This window comes from Danio rerio, chromosome 17 (genome assembly GCF_052040795.2).
Source record: "Danio rerio strain M-AB ecotype USA chromosome 17, GRCz13ab, whole genome shotgun sequence".
Classification (NCBI taxonomy): Eukaryota; Metazoa; Chordata; class Actinopteri; order Cypriniformes; family Danionidae; genus Danio; species Danio rerio.
This window is the reverse complement of record NC_141037.1, coordinates 49782325-49807503: the sequence shown is the minus strand read 5'-3', so window position 1 is coordinate 49807503 and position 25179 is coordinate 49782325. Positions and strand designations below refer to the sequence as shown.

At 35.3% G+C, this 25179-nt stretch overlaps 2 protein-coding genes across 7 annotated transcripts in view; one reads left to right on the top strand and one right to left on the bottom strand.

Moving 5' to 3' along the window:
* Window positions 1-13794, bottom strand: part of coq6 (coenzyme Q6 monooxygenase) — a 46515-nt gene extending 32721 nt beyond the window's left edge. For 2 of the 3 annotated variants that reach the window (XR_015512777.1, XM_087289517.1), the window contains exons 1-10: window positions 13225-13794; window positions 11646-11780; window positions 8625-8683; window positions 6798-6924; window positions 5442-5572; window positions 5247-5354; window positions 3115-3177; window positions 2847-2954; window positions 868-1070; window positions 336-451 (exon numbers count right to left, since the gene is read on the bottom strand). Coding sequence is in view for 2 of the 3 variants with exons in the window: in XM_087289517.1 (XP_087145643.1) it covers window positions 336-451; window positions 868-1070; window positions 2847-2954; window positions 3115-3177; window positions 5247-5354; window positions 5442-5572; window positions 6798-6924; window positions 8625-8683; window positions 11646-11780; window positions 13225-13432 (1258 nt within the window). In the remaining variant the exon portion in view is untranslated. 3 annotated transcript variants of the gene reach the window in all.
* Window positions 13795-13976: 182 nt separating this feature from the next.
* The window catches only part of fam161b (FAM161 centrosomal protein B), a 30358-nt gene continuing 19155 nt past the window's right edge, over window positions 13977-25179 (top strand). For 2 of the 4 annotated variants that reach the window (XM_087291042.1, XM_087291044.1), the window contains exons 1-6: window positions 13977-14158; window positions 16412-16713; window positions 18567-19009; window positions 20689-21020; window positions 21107-21228; window positions 24984-25151. In XM_087291042.1, the coding sequence (XP_087147168.1) occupies window positions 14141-14158; window positions 16412-16713; window positions 18567-19009; window positions 20689-21020; window positions 21107-21228; window positions 24984-25151 (1385 nt within the window). In that variant the 5' untranslated portion in view covers window positions 13977-14140. Of the gene's footprint in view, window positions 14759-15740; window positions 16714-18566; window positions 19010-20688; window positions 21021-21106; window positions 21250-21717; window positions 22057-24983; window positions 25152-25179 lie in introns of those variants that run through there. The other 2 variants (XM_087291043.1, XM_087291045.1) reach the window with 2 other exon arrangements.

The following is a 25179-nucleotide window of genomic DNA, read 5'->3' as shown; positions in this document are numbered from 1 at the left end:
GTGTGTGTGTGTCCATGTAAAGGTAACTTGGTGGAAGGTCAGATTACATACATTAGGAACAATGTTAGCCAATAATTGAATCTAGTCTCGCAGATATAAGTAAAACAGATACAAAAGAATATGATGAGTGTTTTTTGAGTTACTGTTGCCTTTTTATCATGTAAAACCAGTCTGACTATTAGCCTCTTTCTTTCCCATTCTCATGCTTGGTTTAAACCTTTGCAGACTGTCTTGACAATGGGTTGCTGCAATGTGTTTTGAAGAACTTTCACATAGATACAACTTCGATGGAAACATTTATATGACTTGATTGATCCAGATGTTGGGAGCCTTACCTATGTCTTTTCCATTATATGCTGCTTGACTAAGAACTTGTGTTAGATAGGACACATCACCAAAGCCTAGATTGGCACCTTGGCCTGCTAAAGGATGTACTCTGTGTGCAGCATCTCTGAAATTAGGAAAATAAGAAAACACAGATGAAACCACTAGTCAAAATAGAGAGAAAAGAGTTTTCTCTATATGGTCAATTGCTTAAATCCAACATAACATCTCCATGAAAACAAAATTTATATGTCGCTAATTACTGTAAGTTTCAAGTCTAAGACAACCACATAAACATTATAAAGGCACTTTAAACATAACATATTGAGCACACTTAAGAAGTCAAAGTCATATAAATGCACATATGCATTTTCTTGTATCAAAGGTCATTTAAATAAATAAAATAAATAAATAAATAATAAAATAATTTTAAATAGCACTGTTCACATCAGCAGTGGAAGAGAAGTGGCATAGTCAAAATACACATTGGTAAAATTAAAAATTCCAAAGACCAAAGACTGGTGTGAAACATGGCAAACATACCCTATAAGGGCGACTCTGTGCCTGATGTATTCTGTGGCATGACCCATGCCTAATGGGAACATCACCCGGCTCTTTGGACCAATACCCGAAACACTTGGTGGAAGCTGACGTGCCGAGCCACTGTCAGGCATCAGGACAGACAGAGCCATTCGAAACAGAGAGCCTGCAGTCTCCACCAGCTCAGAATGGTTCTCATTACTCCACTGAAGTAAAACAAAGAAGTAAACAAAGGAGTGTTGTGTACATGAGTTTTTGAATTCACAACTTAGATGTTAAACTTTAACTAAATGAAAAGATGGACCAAATAAAAAAAAGAAAAATAAAAAAAAAATAAAATAAGTGAGACATCTATATATTATTGACAATTAAAAATAAAAAATTCTGGAGCAGGTTTTATATATATATATATATATATATATATATATATATATATATATATATATATATATATATATATATATACATATATATATATATATACATATATATATATATATACATATATACATATATATGATGTTGAACATAGCAAGGACATTTTCACAGTAAGTCTGATAAAAAAAAAAATATTTTGCAGAAAGTCTTATTTGTTTTTTTTCCAGCTAGAATAAAAGCAGTTTCTATTTATTTCTATTACATTATTATCCCCTTTAAGCGATATATTTTTGATAGTCTACAGAACAAACCATCGTTATACAATAACTTGCCTAATTACCCTAACCTGCCTAGTTAACCTAATTAACCAAGTCAAGCCTTTAAATGTCACTTTAAGCTGTATAGAAGCGTATTGAAAAATATCTAGTAAAATATTACTTACTGTCATCATGGCAAAGATAAAATAAATCCGTTAATTTAGAAATTAAAAGTATTATGTTTAGAAATGAGTTAAATTTATCTCCTTTCCATTAAGCAGAAATTGGGGAAATTGTGGAGGTTAATAATTCTGACTTCAACTGTATATAAAGATGTGAACTTTTTCCTCCTGTTTTTTGTTTATAATTTTAAGAGTCTGGCCTCGCATAATGAACTGTAGTTAATCGATATGTAAACACTCATAGTTATTTTTAATAAAATAACACACAAAACAAAATTACGAATAATCTGTTTCTCACTTAAGTTTAAGAAGAAATACAGGAAGAAGTATCTTACTCAATATATTGGGGGCTTTTGAATTTCATTTGTGTTGAAAAACTGAGGGGCCTTTGAGTCAAAATGTTGACAACTACTATTCCTGAGGATTTAGAATAGAGCCCAAGTTGTATGGTCTACTTCAAGTGACACTTTTATGGTGCTTTTTGTCCTTTTTGGATCAGGACAATCCCTGGCCACTGCTGCTTTTTATTGTATGGGAAAAAGCTGCGTAAACATCCTTCAGTGGAACACCGCAATTCTGAAGAGAGTTATATTGGTTTAGAACAACATGAAGGCGAGTAAATTATGACATAATTTTCATTTGATGCTATCATCATCTTGACAACTAGAAGTAAACTGTACCTTCTGCCTTTTGTGCAGTCTTAAAAGACAAGGTATTTCAGCAAAGATGTGAGGAGCATGCCTAATTAAAGTAAAATGCTGACCAGGCCACAAAATTGAGTTCGGTCTGCAGAAAAAAAAAACATTCTGTGGAGTAATGACCATCACTGGCAGGCCTTGGGCTTAATTAGCAAACCAGTTTTGATGGCAAGCGTGACTCAGATGCAAAGGCCTGTGACCAGTAAGGCCAGTAAAAATAGCCAGCTTGGGAAAAGAGGAGTTTCTTTAACGGAAACACAAACAAAAAGAAAAAAAAATGGTGTGAGGGTCAGATAAAGGGCATTCAGTTGAAACAAATAAAATGTAAAACCAAGATTTGGCATTTAAATAAATAAAAAATTTTTTTGACAGCTTTGTCAGTCTACACGACAAAATAAACGTATTGTAATATTGCAAAAACACAAGTGTGGGCTATAGGTGTGGCAAAAGTGTAAGTGTTTACTCACAAATGCAGAGTTAATGGCATCCACAAAGCTCTCCTCGTCCATCTGTAGAAGTTCTTCCGCATGTTGATGACTGGTGGACCAGACCAGTGAGCTCTCCGTGTCTGACAACTGCACAGCAGACACATACACCACGTCTGGACTTGAACACCATTACAAACACATGCATTTTCCATTTGACCACTAAGTGATATCACAATGGTCCAATGAAACAAATCGAGTACAAATTACATCATTTACAAGGCAAAATAAACACATAAGGTCAGCTCACGGGAAGCATCGCAATGGGTCCAGTTGGGAGGAACCGCTGCCAAGCCACGTTATTTTCTGTGGGCTGAAAAACAGGTAATGCGTTAACTGAGAGAACATTTACATACTAGAAATCTATCTAATTTAATTGAACCTATATAAAACTGCAAACAAATAAATATTAATGGAATTTTGAAGTTGTATTAAAAACACAATGTCATTGTAGTAGTTGACTTATTGATGAACTCAGAAGAGATGGTAAACCTAAAACAGACTGATCTATTCATTTAGCCTCAAGTTCAATATAAATGCATTGTAAAAAGCTTAAGCTTGCTTGTTTTTTTATATTAGCTGTATGATTGATCTAAGCCTGACTGATCTGTGAAATAATCCATTATTGATCAATTGATTGCCAAAACAATAGTTTATTAACCCTCATGTCGTGTTCAAATCCTGCCCCTTACTTTAGTGTTTCCGGTTATAATTGACCGCTCTGTTTTAACTGCTCTTAAATTAGAAAAAAAACAAACAAAAAAAAAAAAATCGCCAGCAAATTTTTTTTATCAACATTTTTTAGCTGTGAACAATGTCTGAAAGTAGTGTTTACCATGAATTCATAGAATAAGACATAAAATAACTGCAGTGAAAATACAAATGCACTGAAAATGTATTAAAAAATGAACAATAGATGACAGAAATCAAAATACTTTGTTTAGTTACAAATAAACAGCTCGTTGAATAATTATCACAAGGTCTGACCAAAGAAATGAAAATTTTTATTAATCTGAAAGAAAGAAAGAAAGAAAGAAAGAAAGAAAGAAAGAAAGAAAGAAAGAAAGAAAAAAGAAAGAAACACAGAGGGGTTCACAAAATAAATAAATAAATAATAAAACACCTGTCTAGTCTGTGTGAAGATATGATACATTGTTATATCAGGTTGATTTTACGATAGAGGATCTCATGGCAATTCATAACTTATTGATTTAGTGGCTTATCCATATGAATTCATACAATCTCACTCATACAATTTGCTTATCCCCAATGACGGTTGGGTTTAGAGATGGGTTGGGTGCCACGCCACCTTTTAAAAATCGGACATTTTCGTATGACTGAACCGTTTCCTTGTGAGATCAGGCTGGAGGATCAGATGTGTCCCTGCAAAAGTCTGAAATGTGTTAGTGAGTTGGGGTGGTGTGTATGGGGGATGTTTTCTTTTGACCGGGAACACCACAGGTGTAACAAGGTTGATTAAAAACACTCAAAATTCAATGAAAGTGATCATCACTTTTATAGGTTCAAGTGCACAGTGTGAAAGATATCATAAGGCCTTGAGGCAATCAAATGTAAAACACAATATTTATGAGTGTTTTAAGTTTTAAATTGGTCAGATTTTACCCAAACTCGACAGAAAGGTTAAACACATAATATGAGGTGAACTTTAAAGGTGCAGTATGTAAGTTTGACATCCAGTAGTAATGCAAGTTTGAATGCCATTTTACGTGACATTTATTGCCAATCTACTGAAAGCAGCAGCTGATCTCGAAAATAAGATAAACCGTTTGAAATGTATAAACTTTACCATTTTATTGGAGTGCAGTAAGTGTACTATTCTTTGCTACTGAATGGCTGTATTTAAATTTCTGTCATGTTTCGTCTGGTGTAAACAGCCAAATTGCTTATCACTGCAAATTTCGTCACATAGCGTGTTGCTTGTTACAATATAACCTGGTCACCTAATGATTACGTTTATAATATTTATATTATTCTAATTAATAAGCACCTCATGTGGAACTCTGAAACTGCATCTCATTTCAGAGGCTGTTACTGTCTACATTTCGATCACAGATGCGTAATTTGACAGTCTTTCTGACTGAATGAAAGAAATACGCTGTTTTCCACAAAGGCAACCCGGGGTGCTTAAATATAAATGGCTAAACTGGTATTAGGCAGGTTAAAGGAACCAAAACAAAGACAGCCATTCGGTCACCAAACTTACATTTTCAAAGCAGAATATTTGACTTCAGCATTGTTTTTTGGATAAACAAGCATGTTTACTTAGTATGTTTCTTATCTATCTGCAAATATATTATGGTATTTTTATGCTTTAGAGGAGTCAAAAACTTACAGCATCTTTAAACTGGTGGACCATCATACCTCAGACAAATGTAGAACAGCTACGACTGCTGACTGATCGTAATTCCATTTGACTGTGGGGATGCCTGCCTCTCTCCGCACCATAGAGTTTGGTCCATCAGCACCAATCTGAAAGAGCAAATCGTATACATCTTCATCAATTCTGCTTGTGTAGCTGTACGCTATTCTGTTTAACACTGGTTAAACGTTGCATACCAATAACTTGGTGTGGAGAGTCTTTCCATTAGCTAGAGCCACCTGAACCCAGGGAATGGACTCGGAGACATGGTAGGGATGGGGCCAGGTGTATTTCACCACTTTTGTTCGGTACTGCACTTTAACATGATCTGTTTGTGTGATAAATGATGAAAAAAAAAAACAATCATGGTTCAGTTCTACTTGAGAAACGAGGAGAAAATAATCCAAGCATACAGGGTTTGGCTGTGACAAAAATTAAGGATAATCAGCCACCTCATAAAACACAAAGTCGTTTTCCTTTCTCTGGTTGAAGCCTGCTAACATTGACAATTCTCTTGATGGCTTTGGCAAGTCACCCTCGGCTGACTAATGGTGTTTATCTACAAGCAGAGCATGCAATACATGCGACCAGCTGCCAATATCCTGCACACAACAGAGAACGAAAGTAAAGGAAGCAGAAAATCCACTTTTCTTAGAATCACTGGCGGTCTAGCACATAAAAAGCTCCAGGATTACGCCTACGTTTCGGACTTACAGATCGTTCTGTCCACAAAATTGAACACTAGTTCTTGAACATGAGCAAGAAATATTGGCTTCTTGCAGATCTGAAAGCAGAGGAGCAGAAAAAAGCCCAGCTGGCCTATGCACGTATGTCTCGTCTAGTACTCCAGCAGAAATAGAAGACTGTTAAAAAACACAAACACGTGAACAAGCACGTGCTACCACACATCTGTTAAATGCAAGATGCGTTTTAAAAAAGGCTTGTTTTTAAAAAGATGCTGTTTTACAGAGCATGGCATGGAAAAGCCAAATTCAGAGCCCTGGAACTGTTTAGTTAATTACAACAACAAAATGTTACAGTAAAACTCTGTCCATGCTGGGCCGCTCCAAGCGAGTGAGATGCTACGGCTGGAAAGGAATGTGGTTTTTTAAATGGGTCAAAAGACCACTGCACGTGTCCTGACAGGGTGGCAATACTCATGGGGCTTCTGTCTCCCACCAAAAGTAATGTGCTGGATGATCGAAATAGCAGGAAAAACATGGATGCGTCCAAAGAAGTGGAATCTTTAGCCTAAGAAGAAAGATGTTCAAAAGGAGTACGACTGCAAATAAACACTTTGCCAAGACAGGAAGGAATGGCTTGTGGTGACATCATTTGCCAAGCCATCCCTAAAACTAATTAACAGGGAGCCCACTCAGCGCACGAGCCCCTGCTGGGGAAAACATTCAGCTACATGGGAAGAGCACTGCAAAAAAAGCAAGGATCAAGGACATAGCATCATGTACTGATCAAAGTTCAGCATGCTAAGGGCTGATTACAAAAACAAGCACATAAATTTACCCATATATCAAAGATCAAAATGGGTCCATTACCAGAGAGAGTCTGCAGCTGTTTGGTGAGGGCGGCCACAATGACGTCGTTCTCAACGATGTATGCCATCTCGTCCTGCAGATTCTCCTTATCAAATGTAATCAGGGCATCCGAACAAGCATCCCAAACCTAAAGCGAAGGGCCAAATTATTGCTGTGGCTTACAACTCTATCCTTAAGTGACCGCTCGGGCACTATTTATGGATTTCCAAAAGAGCACGTGCTTCAGTGAACTTGAACACATCAAAGCCGTTCAAATGAGCGAAGAGTTTTGCCAGATACTCTAACCAAACATCAAACTAGATTCAACAAAAGCCACCAACAGCCTTTGAGGTTACACGGTTGACTTTGTAAACGCACTGGGCTGAGGCAGAAATGTGAAATGCCATTCTTTGTGGCGATTTATGCTTGTATTTATAGTTAGGCCTATAATAAATAACAAATACGCGAACATTACTGTCGAGCTAAGTTTGTTTAATCCAAGATGCCTTGAAGCTTAGTTAATAAAACACGCGGCTGGTTTTAAATACAAAAAGCTTCTTGGTGATTGACAAGGCTATTTTTAAAGCCTAAACTGAGTGTAACTATAGTGACTGGCAAACAATTAAACCTATAAGTAACATGGATCCAGAAGTGTCGCTCTATCCTCCTTGTTATACCACCACACTAAAACCACTAATAGTAGTGGTTTTACAATTTTTGATACATGGTTACGTGGAAGATTTAAAACGTGACCAACCCACAATTATGAGGACTTTACACATAGGAAAAACACAGCTGTTGATAAGTTTTGGAGTTGCTATGTACTTGCAGTTGCTGCCAAATTAAGCCGTCCCTTTTTCAAAACGACCCATTTAACAGTCATTTCTGAAACAAAGTTACCAGAAAAGGTTCAAACCACTTTGGAGAAAAAAAAACTCTAGCTGATAACACTTCAGGGAACCTCCATACTTAAAAAAACACAGTTTTTTTCCCAGCCCCGTTTTAGCTGCTTTCCTCTAACCGCTTGAATTTAATAGGAGAGCGAGAGGGAACCTAACACAGTTCCTTTGCAATTTCATCCTTGTTTGGCTCTCACAAACAAACAAAAAATGGTAAGAGGTACAGGAAAGGTATAATGGGTGAGGTATATCACTATAAAGTGCACTCTGATGACATCCCTTAGTTTCCCCAGAAACCACAGGACTTCATTCTGGCAGTGAAAAATCCACATCTTACGGGAGAAATCTCCCCACAGCATTGAAAACGAAAGGCCCTTTTACTTGTGATCTCCACAGCTTTTAACTCCTCTCCCCGCGTCTCACATGAATCTTCGTAATTAGTAGACGCACTTAGATTTATGTCATCCCACTAAATAAGACTCTAATAGATAAACTGAGGCCGCAAGCAAAACCAACCTTAACTGTCGGGTTGTGATGTGGAGTTTGCATCTTTAATGTATGTTTTGTATTCTGAGGCTGTGGTTCTGTAGCATTAATTTATGGGTGGCTGCTTACGGTGTGATGATAGGCAAACAACGATGAGGAAAACACGCTACAGCTGTTTTCGATGGAGTAGCTTCCTGGCCTCAGAGGGAAAATAAGCAGGTAAGGTCATAGTAAATGACTGTGTTGGTTGCTCATAATGTGTTTTGCTTTGGTGTTTAGTTGCTTTAAAATGCTGTGGGTTTTATTTAGTGCAATATGTAATTACTTCACCGTTTTTTGATGAACACCCTATGAAGTACCAGGTAATACTTTTGTTATAATCATTTAGTAGCATATGATAGCATCATTGCATAATGCTCCCACCCCATGTATTATTGTATTACAACATACTGGTTTTACTGACCTGCATTTTATTATAGGGCTTGCATCTCATATTTACAATATGGTCCCAAGCACCAAGACCTGTAACACAATAAGATACAATTAAAAGGCACCACGTTTGTTCCTACTCTTTCAATGCCGCAGTTATCTTTGCTCTGCGTGAAGGTTGGACATGACGTCGTGGATGGAAAAACAACGCTCACAAAGCTACCTACTGACCTACTTCCTGGTGAATCTTTCATATACAAACATTATACCATAAATAGGTTTAATGACAGGAGTGCCGTTTCAGAGCTTTGAATGGGACAGATGTACTTATCCTCACCACAGGCCTTTTAATTGGATTGTCCCCCCACATTACCCAAAGTACTGGTTCTAAATGATGCCCAGCATTGCCCATAATGCAAACATGCATTCTGTGGACACAAAGAAAATGCGCACATTTCATCCAGTGTAACACATTGTTCGGGCCAAGCAGCAAAGGGCGATTTAGTGTCTTCTGCATTGCATCGACAACTGTACCTTGTAATGAAATACATTGTTTTTGGTGAGTTCTTCTTGTTTTAGGTACATGGAAAAATAGCTATGAAGCTTTTTTAATTTTGATTGCATTAGGCATGGGACAAAAACCAGTTTCAAGGTTTACTGCTGTCTGGAAAAGTCAAGGTTTTAAAATTGCTAAAATTATCTGTTATACCATTCCTAAGGTAAATGTAACGGTTTTTTGTGTGTGTTGTAAAGAAACCTGTAATTTTAAAACTGTAGAAGTCAATGATTTATTTAAATTATTTATCCTGACATGTTTACTGTTCCAAAGTATTTTAAATCCTTCCTAAAGTTCAAGTTGTTGGTTGTTTTTTACTCAGACAAAAGTAAAAAAAAAAAAAAAAATATATATATATATATATATATATATATATATATATATATATATATATATATATATATATATATATATATATATATATATATATATATATTAGGTCTTGCATAGACTAGTCGACTAGTCGAGTGATTGACTACTTCAACCACTAGTCAGCGCTGTCAGAAGCAATGGACTACTCGAGCGTGCATTTACCATAAATGACGTCAAAAGGACAAATGTATCCAACAAACATCACGATCCAAGGTTAAAGCTTAAAACTACAACTGAGGATTAAATTCAAACACAAGGTAGCTGTCAGTTAGATTAAAAGTTTCCGTAAGTATACTTTATAGATAAAGGTCTATTCACATTACTGCAACATTTTTGTCCAAGGTTTCCATACTACCAGAAACTTATACCGGCCATGCTTAAGGTGCATTTTAGCTGTTTGTGAATGTTAAAGGTCCACAGTTTTAAGGCTCAAATCAGGTTGAAGACAAAGTTATTACCTGCTAAAAGAAATAGACTATTCTGAAAAGCTATTGATTCACTTTTATAATTTATCTGTAAATATGTATATGCTCTTTGTAAATAATGTCTACCGGGAACCAGCCTCAAGCGCTTTAGCTTTAGTTGTTTTGTGTTGTCAACATTAGGTTAAGAAGCCTTTATCATTGAGAATAAAACATTCATTCTTATGGACTCTCACAATACGTAACCTTGTTAAACTCTCCTTGATTACAGTAAATAATAACTGCACTTTGCTTATGGTTAAAGAATTGTACTCATACTCTGAGGCCCAATCCCAATTCTACCCCTTAGCCCTTACCCCTCTATTTGCGCGTTCACGTGAAGGGGTAGGGGTGTCCCAATTCTCTTTAGCTTAAAGGCGTAGGTCTGAGAGCAAGGGCTGGATACCCCTCGAAAGGGAAATTTTTAAGCACCACACTCGAAACCAAGAGGTAAGAAAACTTCCCAGAATACACCATCTACAGCGGCAGCATAGCTACACATGGAAGTCAGGAGATGAACAAATTAGTGTTTTTCTATGAATTTTTACAACAAACAAGCAAATGTTTAAATACATTCATAACAGCATCTGTGTTCTACTGTCATGCTTTCAAGAAAAAAATAAATAAAATAAAAAACACTCAAATATATACCGCTAAATTTAGCCATCTATAATCCCTAAAAATAACTCCTGTATAGCACTCCCACAACATTCTGTCACTCGATGACACTCAGATCCCCTGTCAGAAAAGTCTAGTGGCTGGGAATGTGCTTTTTACAGTGTCTGATATACAGTAGTGTTAATGTTGTTTTCGTGTATTTACATAGACAAATATGGCCACGGTGTAAATGCACAGTACAGTTACAATTTTATTCCCACATTATATCATTACGATAACATGATATATGTCTTCTGTGATTTTATTAAGACAAAAAACAAAAACTAACGCAAGTGGAAGGAGTCCAAAAGTAGAATTGGGATTGTGCCTAAATAATATCATCAATAAGTCATTACTACATATGTTTTTTTAAATTCTAATCAAACCTTTTAAAGTGAGTTCATGTTTACATTTTTTAGACAAGATTTGTCTTCATGGTTTATTGATTAATCTAAACATTAAGCCTGATTAATCTAAACTCCTCTGATTGGCCATTGTGTTCATAAGCTCAGCAGATATGCTTGTGATTGGTGGTTCTGAAGTAGATTTACAAAACTGTAACATCTAATAACAGACCAAACAAGTGCAATGAAAAATGTGTTACTTGCAATGCATCCTATTGTGCTAGCAATGTTTCTAGTTTTGGACTCAAACTGAATTTTTGATGTCAAATCGATGCCATCATTAAGTGATGTTGAGAAAGACTTTTTAAACAACTCTGAGATTCTTTTTTGTGGTTTTTACTTTAGTTGGATTTTCTTTCCGTTTTAGAACTTTTAAAACTTGAACTTATTGTTCATTATTTATTTTACTTAATCAAATGAACAGAAATCTTTTAGTTAACAGTTGTAAAACGTCATCATAGGTTCCAGGTGACTTATAAGACTGCATCATTAATATGAACTACTTGCTGCATTTAATGGTAATTGATTAATTAATATACAATTTGGATTTTGGGATGGAAATCACTTGTATAAATATCATATAAATCTTTAATACATATCCATACCACTCAGAAGAGTTGCTGAGCCGGGGCTGATGGAGCTGACCCTTGTGCTGTAAGTCTCCGGGATTTTGTCCATCTTTTTTTCATGACCAGCTTCCAGGAGGAGAATCTTCTTACCTGTTAAATTGGGATCTAGACCTGAATAAAGAACACAAATGAAATGCAAGATGTTTCAGTTGTACTGCAATTGGGAGTCCACAATATATCGTTTCAGCATCAATTTAGCAATATGCAAATCTGCAATATTCACATTACAGGATCTGCAATGTCCGAGTTGGACATTATGCAAAAGTAATACCATAATGCAAAGTTTAACCCAATTAAAAGTGAAAGGTTTTTATTTGGATGTGTTTTTTCGCTCACCTGTCGCTGTAAATTTAAACCAATAAGTTATCAAGCTTGAAGCTTTTAATTTTAACTATTTATACAATGAAAACTATATTGTTATTTGACATACTGTTTGATTTCTCACACACAAAGACATGGTTTTATTTGTATGTTTTTGTTCTATTGTATGCATCTATGCTTGTAATTTTTTAAATCTTTTTTTTGGAGATACTCCCCAATAAAAGCATCTCAATTAATCTAAAACTATATATATATATATATATATATATATATATATATATATATATATATATATATATATATATATATATATATATATATATATAAATAAATAAATAAATAAATATATATATATATATATATATATATATATATATATATATATATATATATATATATATATACACACTCACACACACACACACACATATATATATATATATATATATATATATATATATATATATATATATATATATATATATATATATATACACATACATAAACATATATATTTATATATATATTTTGGGGCGAGGCAGTGGCGCAGTAGGTAGGTCACTGGTTCGAACCTCGGCTCAGTTGGTGTTTCTGTGTGGAGTTTGCATGTTCTCCCTCCCTGTAGTGTATGAGTGTGCGTGTGAATGTGTGTGTGGATGTTCCCACAGATGGGTTGCGGCTGGAAGGGCATTCGCTGCGTAAAAACTTGCTGGATAAGTTGGCGGTTCATTCCGCTGTGGCAACCCCGGATTAATAAAGGGACTAAGCCGACAAGAAAATGAATGAATAAATATATATATATATATATATTTTTTCCAAATAAAGTTACGAATCATAAAAAAACATGACATTGTCAGTGTTTTTACAATATGTGCAGCCTTAACTGAAATATCATCGGCTCTTTTAGCATGTTTGCATTAGTTTACCCATACATTGAAATAAGAGGGCTCAAGTTTGCATAAAATCTGTGCGTTGATTGTACACTGCTTACTTTAGCATCATCCTACGGCATGAGAATTGCTGTACAACCGCAATTGCACCCTTTACCTCCAGCTAAAACACTTTCATCAAACAAAATAACAACCTCTCGTTTGTGTGAAAAAACAGGGGGTGAAGAAAAGTGACGGAAAGGCTTCATTACGACTTTAAAGGGTGCACTTATGGGGTTTGAAACTAAAGGGGCAAACGCTTATTGGGTTATTATTATGGGTGCTGGCTAGGGACGCTCACTCACCTAATGAGCATGCCATAGCTGTGCCCACCATTCCCCCGCCAGATATTATAATGTCAAAGAGCTCGTTTTCAGAAGTGCTGGAATCCTGGTCGTGCTCAGAGGACGAGAAGCTTCTGTGCACTGCTCGAGCTCCATTGAGTGTCCTCACTGCAACACACTGGCGTCCTATCCCGACCACGGCTAGCTTAGCTTTAGCCAGAGACAGCATTCTTGCGTGTTGCGAATAAAAATAACAAACAAAAAAGTCTTATAGAAAATATATATGAGCACCCGTTAAATTTGCCCTGTCATTGACAATAACGGTATACTACTCTGTTTATCATCCGGCCATGTTGTTGACAGAGAATACAGTACGTAATAGTACAGTTTGCCACTATCCTTCCGGGTTGTAAAGGCTACCTAAATCAAGCAAATGATTCATGTGCATCAATATTAAAATTTAATATGCATTCATTCTGCAAAACAGACGCCAGACAGTGCTATATAATGCAAACTTGTCTTTTAAAACAACGTTTACTTCCCTGTTCTTTTTCAGAGGTGGAAGCACTGTGGAAGCGTGTTCTTTTTAGCGCCATCTGTCGTCTTGGCGGGAAACTAGTGCATTCGGTTTGTTTATATGTAAATGCAGAAATCAAACATGTATCTTGTGTTTTGTTGCTGAATAAACTGTTTACCGTCTAAAATGATATGGTTTGTGTCTAATATTCCTGTAGAACATACTGTTACTCTATAGCACACAGCGCAGTATGTGTGTGTGTTATGCTGAGGCGCTGGTGGGTGGAGAAAAGGCTGGTCACCGGTGCAGCAGAGATCATGATATTTGGCGATTCCTATGAAATGGACTGTGCTTTGATCTTTCACAGTTGATGGATCAGTATTTGAATGATGATGTCCTCCTTACGGGCCTGATCACACCATGGATCAGATGACAATGGTGAGAGAAATAAAAGCAACGATGGCGGAGGAGATTACGAATTAGCCGAGTTTGTGTTAAACCATTAACGTTATGTGACATTTTTTGGGTGCATTTATTGATTCGCAAAGATTAACATGCATGTTTTATTGTTCATAGAATTGATTAAATTGCTTTTGGCGGCGGTAAACACAGCAATAACAGCGTAACTATGTGCGTTTGGGGTTGCCATAGTAACATCATTTGCTGTTGACATTCAACAATAGGACTCCCCAAGAAAAAACAATCTACGATTTTTTTTTTTTTTTTTACATAAAATGGTGTTTTCTTATACGCGTTTATAAACAGAAATAACATTTTGATAATAATTTTGTCTAAATTTTGTTCAGTGTTTGCTCTCTGCCAAATAACAATAATATAAGGACACATATTGTATTAAGCACAGTATATAGCAGGGGTGTCTGTCCTGGAGGGCCGGTGTCCTGCAAAGTTTAGTTCTAACCCTAATTAGACACCTGGGCTGGCTAATCAAGCTCTCACTGCATTTTCTAGAAACATTCGTGCAGCTGTGTTGAGGCAAGTTGGGGCTAAAATCTGCAGGACACCGGCCCCCAGGACTGAGTTTGGGCATATAGCATGTTATGCTTTTTCAGAAGTGTTTCCTCAAAATATGAGTACTAATTTGAACAACTTAGTAATTGTTTTGCAAATGCTTACAAGATTGTATTTGAACTTCAATTATGTAATGAACATTAGTCATTCATGCATTCATTCATTTTCTTTTCAGCTTAGTACTTTTATTAATCTAGGGTCGCCACAGCGGAATGAGCTGGAAACGTATCCAGTTTTACGCAGTGGATGCCCTTCCAGCTGCAACCCATTACTGGGAAACATCACACACACGCACTCAACACTATGGTCAATTTTAGCATACCCAAATCACCTGTACCACATGTCTTTGGACATGGATGAAACTGGAGCACCCAGAGGAAACCCACGCAAACACAAGGAGAACATGCAAACTCCACACAGAAATGCCAACTGACCTAGCTGAGGCTTGAACCAGTGACCGTCTTGCTGTGAGGCAAACGTGCTACCCACTGCGCCACCACGTCACCAACGTTAGTCATACTGAATAATAAGCAAAAAAAAAAAAAGATATCAAATAATAAAGGTGAAAGTGCAACATTTCACAGATTTTTATTGTAAAAACAGCCCTTATTTGAGTTTCTGAATAAAGTTTAGGTTTATTATTATTATTATTATTATTATTATTATTATTATTATTATTTGTATAATAGATATCAGAGGTTAAAGTTTTGTTATTTGTAGCTATAGTACGTATTATATGTAGCTACAGTAATGTGGTGTTAGCTTGACTTACAGTATATAGGGGCCAATGCACACACACACAATAAAAAAAAAGTCATTGGGCCAATGGAATTTAATTGAGGGCAGTTTTTTTTTTTCCATCAAATCAATTATCATTTATTCATTCATTTTCTTTTTTGCTTATTGCCTTTATTAATCTGGGGTCACCACAGCGGAATGAACCACCAACCCTGCTGAAAAATCCAGCTTAAACCAGCCTAAGCTGGTCAAGCTGGTTTGGCTGGTAATTTTCCAGCCAGACCAGCTAAGACCAAGCTGGAAATGGCTGGAAACCAGCCTGGAAATGGCCAAAACCCCTCTAAAACCAACCTGGTCGACCAGCTAAAACCAGCCAATCAGCATAGGCTGGTTTAAGCTGGATTTTTCAGCAGGGAACTTATCCAGCATATGTTTTAGGCAGCGGATGCCCTTCCAGCTGCAACCCAACTGAACTGTGGGCAAAACCGGAGCAACCGGAGGAAACCAGAGACTAAGCCGAAGGAAAATGAATGAATGAATAAAAATATTATTTAAGGTTTACAATGCAAATCCTAATATATCCACTTATTTGGTAAACAAAGCAAGTCTTTCGTTGAATAGATCTACTTAAAGACAGAAAATATTACTTTACAAATTGTATTGTAAATATTATTTAATAAAAGTAGTGAAACAAATATAAAATCTGAATAAATATAGATTTACATGCAATTACATAATGAAATAAATAGACTGTGTCTTACTGCGTTTGCAGATTCTGTGTGGGCCTAACGATAGCTTATACTGCTTCATAAAGAATGTTGTAGAATTTTGTAGAAAGTACAATACACCTTACAGTAGCATAGAATTTACTATAATTTACTATAGTACTTTTGTTATGTGACTAAATACATATTCTCTGTCCAGATCTCTCCCACTTTAGATTTCTCTAGATCTGAAGAGGGAGACAATGCGCATGTTTCAGAAAGCCTGCTGTCGCTTATAGAGGACAGGAAGAAGACTGAACAATCTATGGAGTTGCATTTGGAGGCTCTGAAGGTCAAACGCAAGCAGCAGGTGGAGAATTTAGAGCTTCAGCACCAGACTGGCCTGGAGAAGAGGGTCCTGCAGAACTCACTGCTGACCACCAGCACTGAGTGGATGCTTAAAACCAATATAGTGCAGCAGAGCATCAGCGATCATGATGGGCCGGATCGTAAACACCACAGGTAGCTCATATTGTAAATGTGACAGCAGATTTTCAAAAACATTTGCTCTTCACACTCAAAAAGACTAGAGGCTGTAATTCTTTTTTTTTTCCTCATACATTGTCATTATGGGATTTTGTTCGTCGAATTATGAGTAAAATAATGAATTTCTTCCATTTCGGATTTTCAATATTCAATAAGTCAATGTATCCTGGTTATGAACTGATTCAGTGACAAATGTTTGGAGAAATAATTACTTTTTTAGTTTAATAGTTCAAACGTGAATTTCTAAAAATGTTAATCTGGCCTCCTACATGCTGAAATAATGATTGAAAATTCAGTTAATATGGCTATTGATACTGTGCAATAAGGCTTCAGTAGTTATCATTAGTTAATTTAAATAAACCTGTGATATTTATTTCTTAGTTAATGCTCAATAGCATGGTAAAATCGTAGTCGTAATCTAATTTCAAGTCATAATTGTTTTATTAGTTAATAACTAATAACATTCAGTTATATTTTTAAAGCAATGATAACATAGTAACTGTATTAAACATAGCTATTTCGTACTGTTGATTTAAATCTAATAAATAACATTTACTGATGAACCATTATTGTAAAGTGGTACCTTTATAATATTTCTATAATCCTTTTGCAGTTTAATTTCGTTAAAACATTTGTTTACTCTGAATAAGTATTCTTTTTTTGTTCTAATATCATTACATGAACTTTTTTGCAGCTTATGACAATATTGTGATCATAATATTTACTGTGATAAAAACATAAGCAGTTGTTTGCAACAAGAAAATGTTATACTCTTATAAACCTATTGGTAGCATAAAAAATTATGGAAAAAGTCAAGCGAAGTGAAAACTTTTGGATGCACTGTAAATAAGTTTCACAGCAATTCTGGAGCGTTTGATTTAGAGGTTAACTCATATTAAATTATATGATGATCTAATTTGTACAGTTTAGTATGATTTGCTCATCCCTTAAGGTTAGGTTTAGGGCTGGGATAAAAAAAAAATGGTAAGTTTTCAAACTAATGCAATCGTACAAATTTGTACAAATTAGCGACTTTTCAAACAATATTTAAAAATTTTACGTTTCCTCATGAGATCAGGCTAAAGTAAATCATGAAATAGATTTAACCCCTTAAATGTTACTGTCAACTGTTGTTGATAGTTATTACTGAGCAACAGGTATTTATTAAAATTGCAACAATCACAGTTGTAAAGCATTACCTTGCTACAGCAATCCACATTAACATTTTTAGATGCTTTTTTGAGTTTAAATTCAATTCAAATACCACCAAACTGCCCTTACTACTTTAAAATTGTATGTCTACTTTACAAATATTGTCAAAAGTATGAAAATTATTGTTCATATTTTTCAAAACATAGGGGGGCGCTCTTGTATGGTCACCAATGGAAACTGTATGGTCATCTAGGGGTCACGTCTGGTACTGCAGCCAAACTAAATTTTACTGAAAGTTCATATTTTAAGATATCGATTTGCAATATAATTTGTTCACATATTTAGCTTTGTATTTCTGTCACTTTTAGCCTAAAGCAGGTTTTGTAAAATACATACTTTAAGTAATATAATAAAATACACATTTATTGTTTTATTATTTTCATAATAAAAAAAAAAGACACATCACTTTTCCCTTATTTAACTTTTCACTTCTCCTACAATCTGACATCTGTCTTCTTTAAAATTAGACCAAGCTTACATCCGTGCGGTTAAGGGGTAAAAACAGGTGTTTTATGGCTGTTAGGATATCTTCAAAACAGTGACTTTGGAATTTAGAGTAGGAAACTTTAAGTTGCTCTCTAATTTTGATTTCAACTGTGTCTACTATTGTTTTTCAGCTCAAAAATGGTTGTTCGAAATTCTACCTCAAATAGAATTAAGGCAGCAAGAACTACTGGAAGCCGTTATTTGGGAACAGAGATAGAGAGATACAGGAAGCCTCTTCCCCAAGACTCACGGAAAGCCAAAGAGGAGGCAGATTTGGCTGAGTGTCAGAAACAGTTTCGTGTGGCTCCTGTCCCTGAGCACATCTCTAAAGCTCTTTACGATGGCCTCATGCATGAACAGGAGCGCTTGAGGCAGGAAGGTCGTGAGCAGAGAAGAGATTTCCTCTTGACCATGCAGAAGCCCTTCATGTTCCTCAAGAGGGAGGAGAAAAAGCGAGAGAGGCTGAGGGAGGAGAAGGCCTCTGCCAATAAAAGTGTAAAAACACAACCGGTTCATGTGAGGAAACCAATACCGAAATCAGTCTCAGACCCCAGGTTCTCTGAACGATTGAAAGGTGCCATTTATTTAAATATTTAATCAAAGATAAAATATAATGGTTATTTTAAATAACCACACTTTTAGTCAAACGTTTGGAATCATTGAGATTTGTTTTTATGTTTTTTTTTTATTCTCATCATCATTTTTACGATTAAAAATACAGTCGAAGTAATTATACTATACAATATTATTATGAGAATAAAGAAGCTTCTTCTTGAATGTATTGTTAAGATTTTATTAGCAGCTTAAGTTGCTCATTTGAATGTCTCAAAGAAACCATTTTAATATGCTGCTGTGATGTTGAAGAAGCATTAAGATTTTGGAAAATATTAATTATGTTTTATAAATATCAATTCTAAAAACAGTTGTGCTGCTTAGTGTTGTTTGAAAAATTAGATTTTTTTTCCAGAATTTTTTAATGAAATGAAAGTTTAAAAGAACATATATTCATTTATAATTGATTATATTTAACATATTTTATTAAAATTTTCTCAGCATCCTTGAATGGCAATTTACATTAAAATAATAAATGAACTGTTTCTTATCAATAAACATAGTAGCTCAAAAGGTCGTGATCTGCATTATGTCATATCTTAAATGTCATTGGATTGTATTAAGTACATTCGGTGAAATAAGTATTGAACACGTCACCATTTTTCTCAGAAAACATATTTTTAAAGCTGCTGTTGACTTGAAATTTTCAGTGGATTTTGGTAACAACAAAAAAAAAAACATAAATGCTACAAAACAATATTAAATAGTTTACAAATTAAGTTTTGTGTAATAAAATGAAATGAAACAGGACACAAGCATTGAACACATGAAGAAAGGAAGGTGTAAAAAGGCAGCGAAAGTCCAGACAGTGACGGAAATCTCTCAGTAGTTGTTCAGCAACCCTCTGCCCTTCATTATTGTAATTTAATATCAGCTGCTTCAGTTCAACATTTGCATTACCAGGATGATTAAGATGTAACCAGAGTAGACATTTCAGCAAGAACTTTTTTTCTTACCAAAATGTGGTTCAATTCCATGTCACAGGTCCCCAGAAAAAAAACAAAAAAAAAACATGGTGTGTTGAATACTTATTTCCCCTACTGTATTTAATAATAACGTAATGTAATTGACAATTGAAAAAGGGAGGGAGAAAATAGTTTCACAGAGTGAGCCAAAATGTGTTTATTTGAGCCAAAATTTGTGTTTATATCCCTGAACAAAGTAAAATAAAGAAAGGTAACACAGTTACTCAATGAGTGCGGATCATGCCCTGTTTATAAGATTAACGCAGCACAATCTAATAATGCAGGAGCACAGTGCATACTTCACTTTAAACAAACATAAAAAACACAAAAAATCTAAAGGATCATGTGACACTGAAAACTGGAATAATGACGCTAAACATTTTGAGTTTGCATTACATCAATAAAAATCTTAAATAATAAATTATCATGTCACTGTTTTATTATATTTTTGATCAAGTAAATGCAGTCTTGGTCAGCTTTCTAGAGAGACATAAACAAAATCATTTCTCAATTATAAACTTTTGACCCGTAGTCTATGTATAAACTAAAATCCGTATGCAGTATATTTGATTTATTATTAAATAAAAATGATGGTTTATTGGTTTAATTAAATCAAATTTTCAGTATACTGACCCTAACTGTACACTAAAACTGTATTCATGTGACGCCTATTCAGAACAGGATCAGCAAAGGCAGATGCGCATTCATCTGAGAGCTCAACAGACTCTGAAAGCCGCTTCAGCTCCTATTCAAGAGCAGGAAGCCAGTGCTGATAAGCAGCCTCGCAGCACTCAGAAGAGCAAAAGCAAGATGCTGGGTTATTTGGACCAAGAGCTCTCCTTCAGACCTAAAATTAACACCACTGTACCTGACTTTGACAAGCTCCACCAGGCCTTTCAACAGAAGTCAATGGAGACGACAGAAAGGCGAGACGTTACTCAGTGTAAACCCTTCCAGCTGCGCACATCCACACTACAGCCTCGCCACCGGAGTCCAGAAAACTCAAAGGTTGCTATTTTCACGTGACTTTAGAGGTTTGAAGAACTTTTAAAATGACCATTGACATAATTCCTTTCGATTTTGTTCATGACTAGAATTCTACAGACAAGGTGACTATAAAGAGAAGCAGTTCGTTTGGTGGCCTGACATCTCTATCTATGGATACTCTTCCAACGTACATAACAGATGCTGCGAGGAAAAGATCTATGGCTGTAAGGTGAGCCGGACACTTACTCATGTTTACATCAAATCATTTAAGCATTTAATCTGTGCAATATGGTGGCTGAGAGTGCAAGTTAAAGTGTTAGTTCATCCAAAGGTCCCACTTTATATTAAGTGTCCTTAACTACTATGTACTTACATCAAAAATAAATACAATGTACTTACTGTGTTTATAATGTATTTGAGAACACTTGTGGTGCTTTTGAGTTAGGATAGGAGTTGGGTTATGGACAAGTTTGGTGGCATGGGTAGGTTTAAGGGTGGGTTAAGGTGTAAGGGATGGTCAACAGTGTATTTACAAATGTAATTACAAAAGTTAATTACAGATGTAATTACGTACATGTATTTAATCAAGCATAAGTACACAGTAAATACATGTATTTAACAAACTATTAGTTCCTATGTAAGTACATATTAGTTAAGGCCACTTAATATAAAGTGGGACCCATCCAAACATGAAGTTATGTTCATCTTGATAAACAAGTGGCGGAGTAGGTAGTGCTGTCGCCTCACAGCAAGAAGGTCGCTGGTTCGAACCTCGACTCAGTTGGCGTTTCTGTGCGGAGTTTGCATGTTCTCCCTGCCTTCGTGTGGGTTTCCTACGGGTGCTCCGGTTTCCCCCACAGTCCAAAGACATGTGGTACAGGTGAATTGGGTAGGCTAAATTGTCCGTAGTGGATGAGTATGTGTGTGAATATGTGTGTGGATGTTTCCCAGAGATGGGTTGCAGCTGGAAGGGCATCCGCTGCGTAAAAACTTGCTGGATAAGTTGACGCTTCATTCCGCTGTGGCGACCCTGTATTAATAAAGGGACTAAGCTGACAAGAAAATGAATGAATGAATGAAATCTGAGAGCAACAGTGCTGATTTATTTAAAATCCAGAAAAATATATATATAAAAAAAAAAACATTCTAAAAATAGACCTTATATACCTTCAGTTGCTCAACTGGAATGTTTAGAAGCTATGAGAGCACGTTTGTGCGCACATAAAACAAAAATAACAACTTTATCCAATGTGCACAATATACTGACACTGAGGAAAAGAAACTATTTTTGTTTTATGTGCAAACAAAAGTATCCTCATAGCTGGCTAATATTTTAATTTAACCACTGAAGACACATGGTGTGTCTTGACTTGAAGATGATTTTTGGCATTTGTCTGATTTTGAACAAGCTTGGGACTGTCGCTCTCAGGTTTCACCTAAAATATCTTAATATAAATGTTTGTGCTCTGATGATGGACAGGGTTGTAATACCATGAGAATGAGTATAATAACACACATTTTTGGGGGGTGGGTAAATTAACTTAAAAAAAAACATGTAAATTTGGAAAACATCTTAATTAGTTTGACCACGTATATGTAGCAGAGGCCAGCTAGTGAAGTGCTGTGCAGGTAAACCTCACTTCTCTGACTTCTAAAAGGTGCTCTAGCAACGGACACTAGAGGCCATGGACTTTAGCCTTTTTGGTAGAGCAACCGACTCTCATGCAAAAAGTCGCCAGTTCGATCCAGCTCAGAGTGTGTTGGGTGGTGTAGGACCAGTGATGTTACACATACACACACACATTTTCACAATACATGCAAAAACAGAAATGTTCTGCAAATAGACCACATTGAAAATTTATCGGGGACCCTAAAATATGACGAACCAGGCTGCTTTTGGTCTAGAGGAGTTTTAGTCAGATTTTTTAGCCATAATAATCTGACTAATTGCACAATTAACAGTAAATGAAATGTGATTTTAATGTTACGTTATACCGACTACACCGATGCCTCTTAACAGGAAGCAGTCGGATTCATCACATTTTTCATCACCCCAGACACATGTCTATTGTGGTTTGTGCTATTTGCAGTGTGTTTTTGTATTTGCATGTGTTGTGAGAATTTGTGTTGTCAAACTGATAATGTTTTCACAGTTTTAACTGAAGCATTTAAGCCAGTAGCTTGGTAGTTTTACAGAATACATTTTTTCAGAATTTTTTCAATGACCCAAAAACCAACACTGCGAAAAAAAAGCTTTTCTTACTTCGAGTTTTTGTCTGGTTTCTTTGCCAAATATCAAAATATTCTTAAATCAAGGAGTATTCTAGACAAGAAAATATATTGCCTTGTTTTTAGAAATAACACTTGAAAATGAAATGAGTTTTTTCTTAAAAGTAGTGAAATAATCTGCCAAAGGGGTAATCTTGTTTTCGCTTTGAAAAAGAAAACCTCACTTAATTTTGACATATTATTTCTGAAAACAAGATGATAATTTTACTTGTCTAGAAATTGCTCCTTGATTACAGAATTTTTACATATTTGGAATAGAAAAAGACAAAAACTGTGAGTAAGGAAAGTATTGTTTGCAGTAAATAAAATCTGCCTTTATAAAATAAATGATAAAGGATTATGGAACAAAATCAATGCCAAAAGTCTTGAATTAAAAAGCTTGTTGAACAGCACAAACTGAAAAAAATAATACACCATATTAACAAGTTCTTGCATTTTAATGACTTGAATTCCAGGGTTTGTATTTTTAGGTCCTGAAATTTAACATATCTGTTTATTTAAGCTGTGAATATTTCACAAAAAATATTTCAAACACGTTTTCATACTTAAAAATTCAATAATTCATATTAAATTTTCAGATTTCACTTACAAAATATTCAATACCCTTTAAAAATACGATGTTTAATATTCAAAAGGCAATTTTCAGTTGATTTTATTTCAGTTCAAATTTTCGCTTCCATAAATTCAGTGGAAGCATTTAATATTAATATCAATGCCTTGGACATTATAAATAATAAAAAGTATGAGTAAAATGAGTAAATGAGGTTTTAGTCATCTATATTTGCCCTTATGTAAGGGAAGCCAGCTGGTGATCACGTAAATCTCACTCCTCGGATCCAGTGACAGACGTTGTTCTGCAATCTTTAGCATCCTCAGAGCTTGTCTCCCATGCCGGTGTTACACGGCTCGCTCCCTGCTCGGACCGGTGTACTTGCACATAAACCGTCTTTTGATAAATATGCTGTTACACATTCTCTATCTTTATTGACTCTCTCTTCCATAGACGTGAAGTATTATATTAACAGCTAAAGAATATAAACGTAAGAGAAACAATTAGGTGTTACCTATTTTTATAATACAGTCATAGTCTTTTTTGCACAACTTATGATTTCACTAGATTTTAATGAAAGTTAAAAAAAGCATGTTTATAATTGTTCATTTTTAAATTTGTGTAATACAGTTTACACCAAAATTGGTCAATAGAAGATTGGAATAAGGTCTGAGTTTCGATTTATGCTGCATTTATTACAGATAGTACAGTATGGCCAAAATTTGTAATAAACAACAAAATTAAATTAAAAGTGGTGTAATAGTGTGGGAATATAATCTTGGCATACCTTGGGGACCTTTGTATCAATTAAAGCACTAGCCCTTGTACTATCAAACTGTGCCTTGGCCTGGCGCTTGGCAATCTCCAAAACTCTAATTTATTTTATTAAGCTATTAGAATGACCATATTTTATCCATAACCTACTGAAGAACAAAATAGTAGTTAATAGTAACATTGTTTTTAATAATAAACATTAAAAAACAACATGCAAATAAAAAGCCATCATCCTTTGAATTTTTTTTTTGCGACAAACATAATCAGCAGTATTTATTCCAGTATAATTAAGTGTTGGTTTATTAAATAAAACTGATATCCTAATAAAAATAATCATATTTTAAAAGGGTAATTTATACTGTGTCATATAGGAGATCTCTGGAGCTAAAGGACCTGAAGGAGCAGGAGAATGCAGACTGGATGAAGCAGCACAGAATCAGATCTCAGGCTATGAGCAAAGCAGTGGCGATGAGAGCAAAAGCAATGGACCCCCATAAGAGTCTCAAAGAGGTCTACCAGGAGAAACTCAAACAGCATCGGTGAGGAGTTTGTAAAAAAAAAAAATCT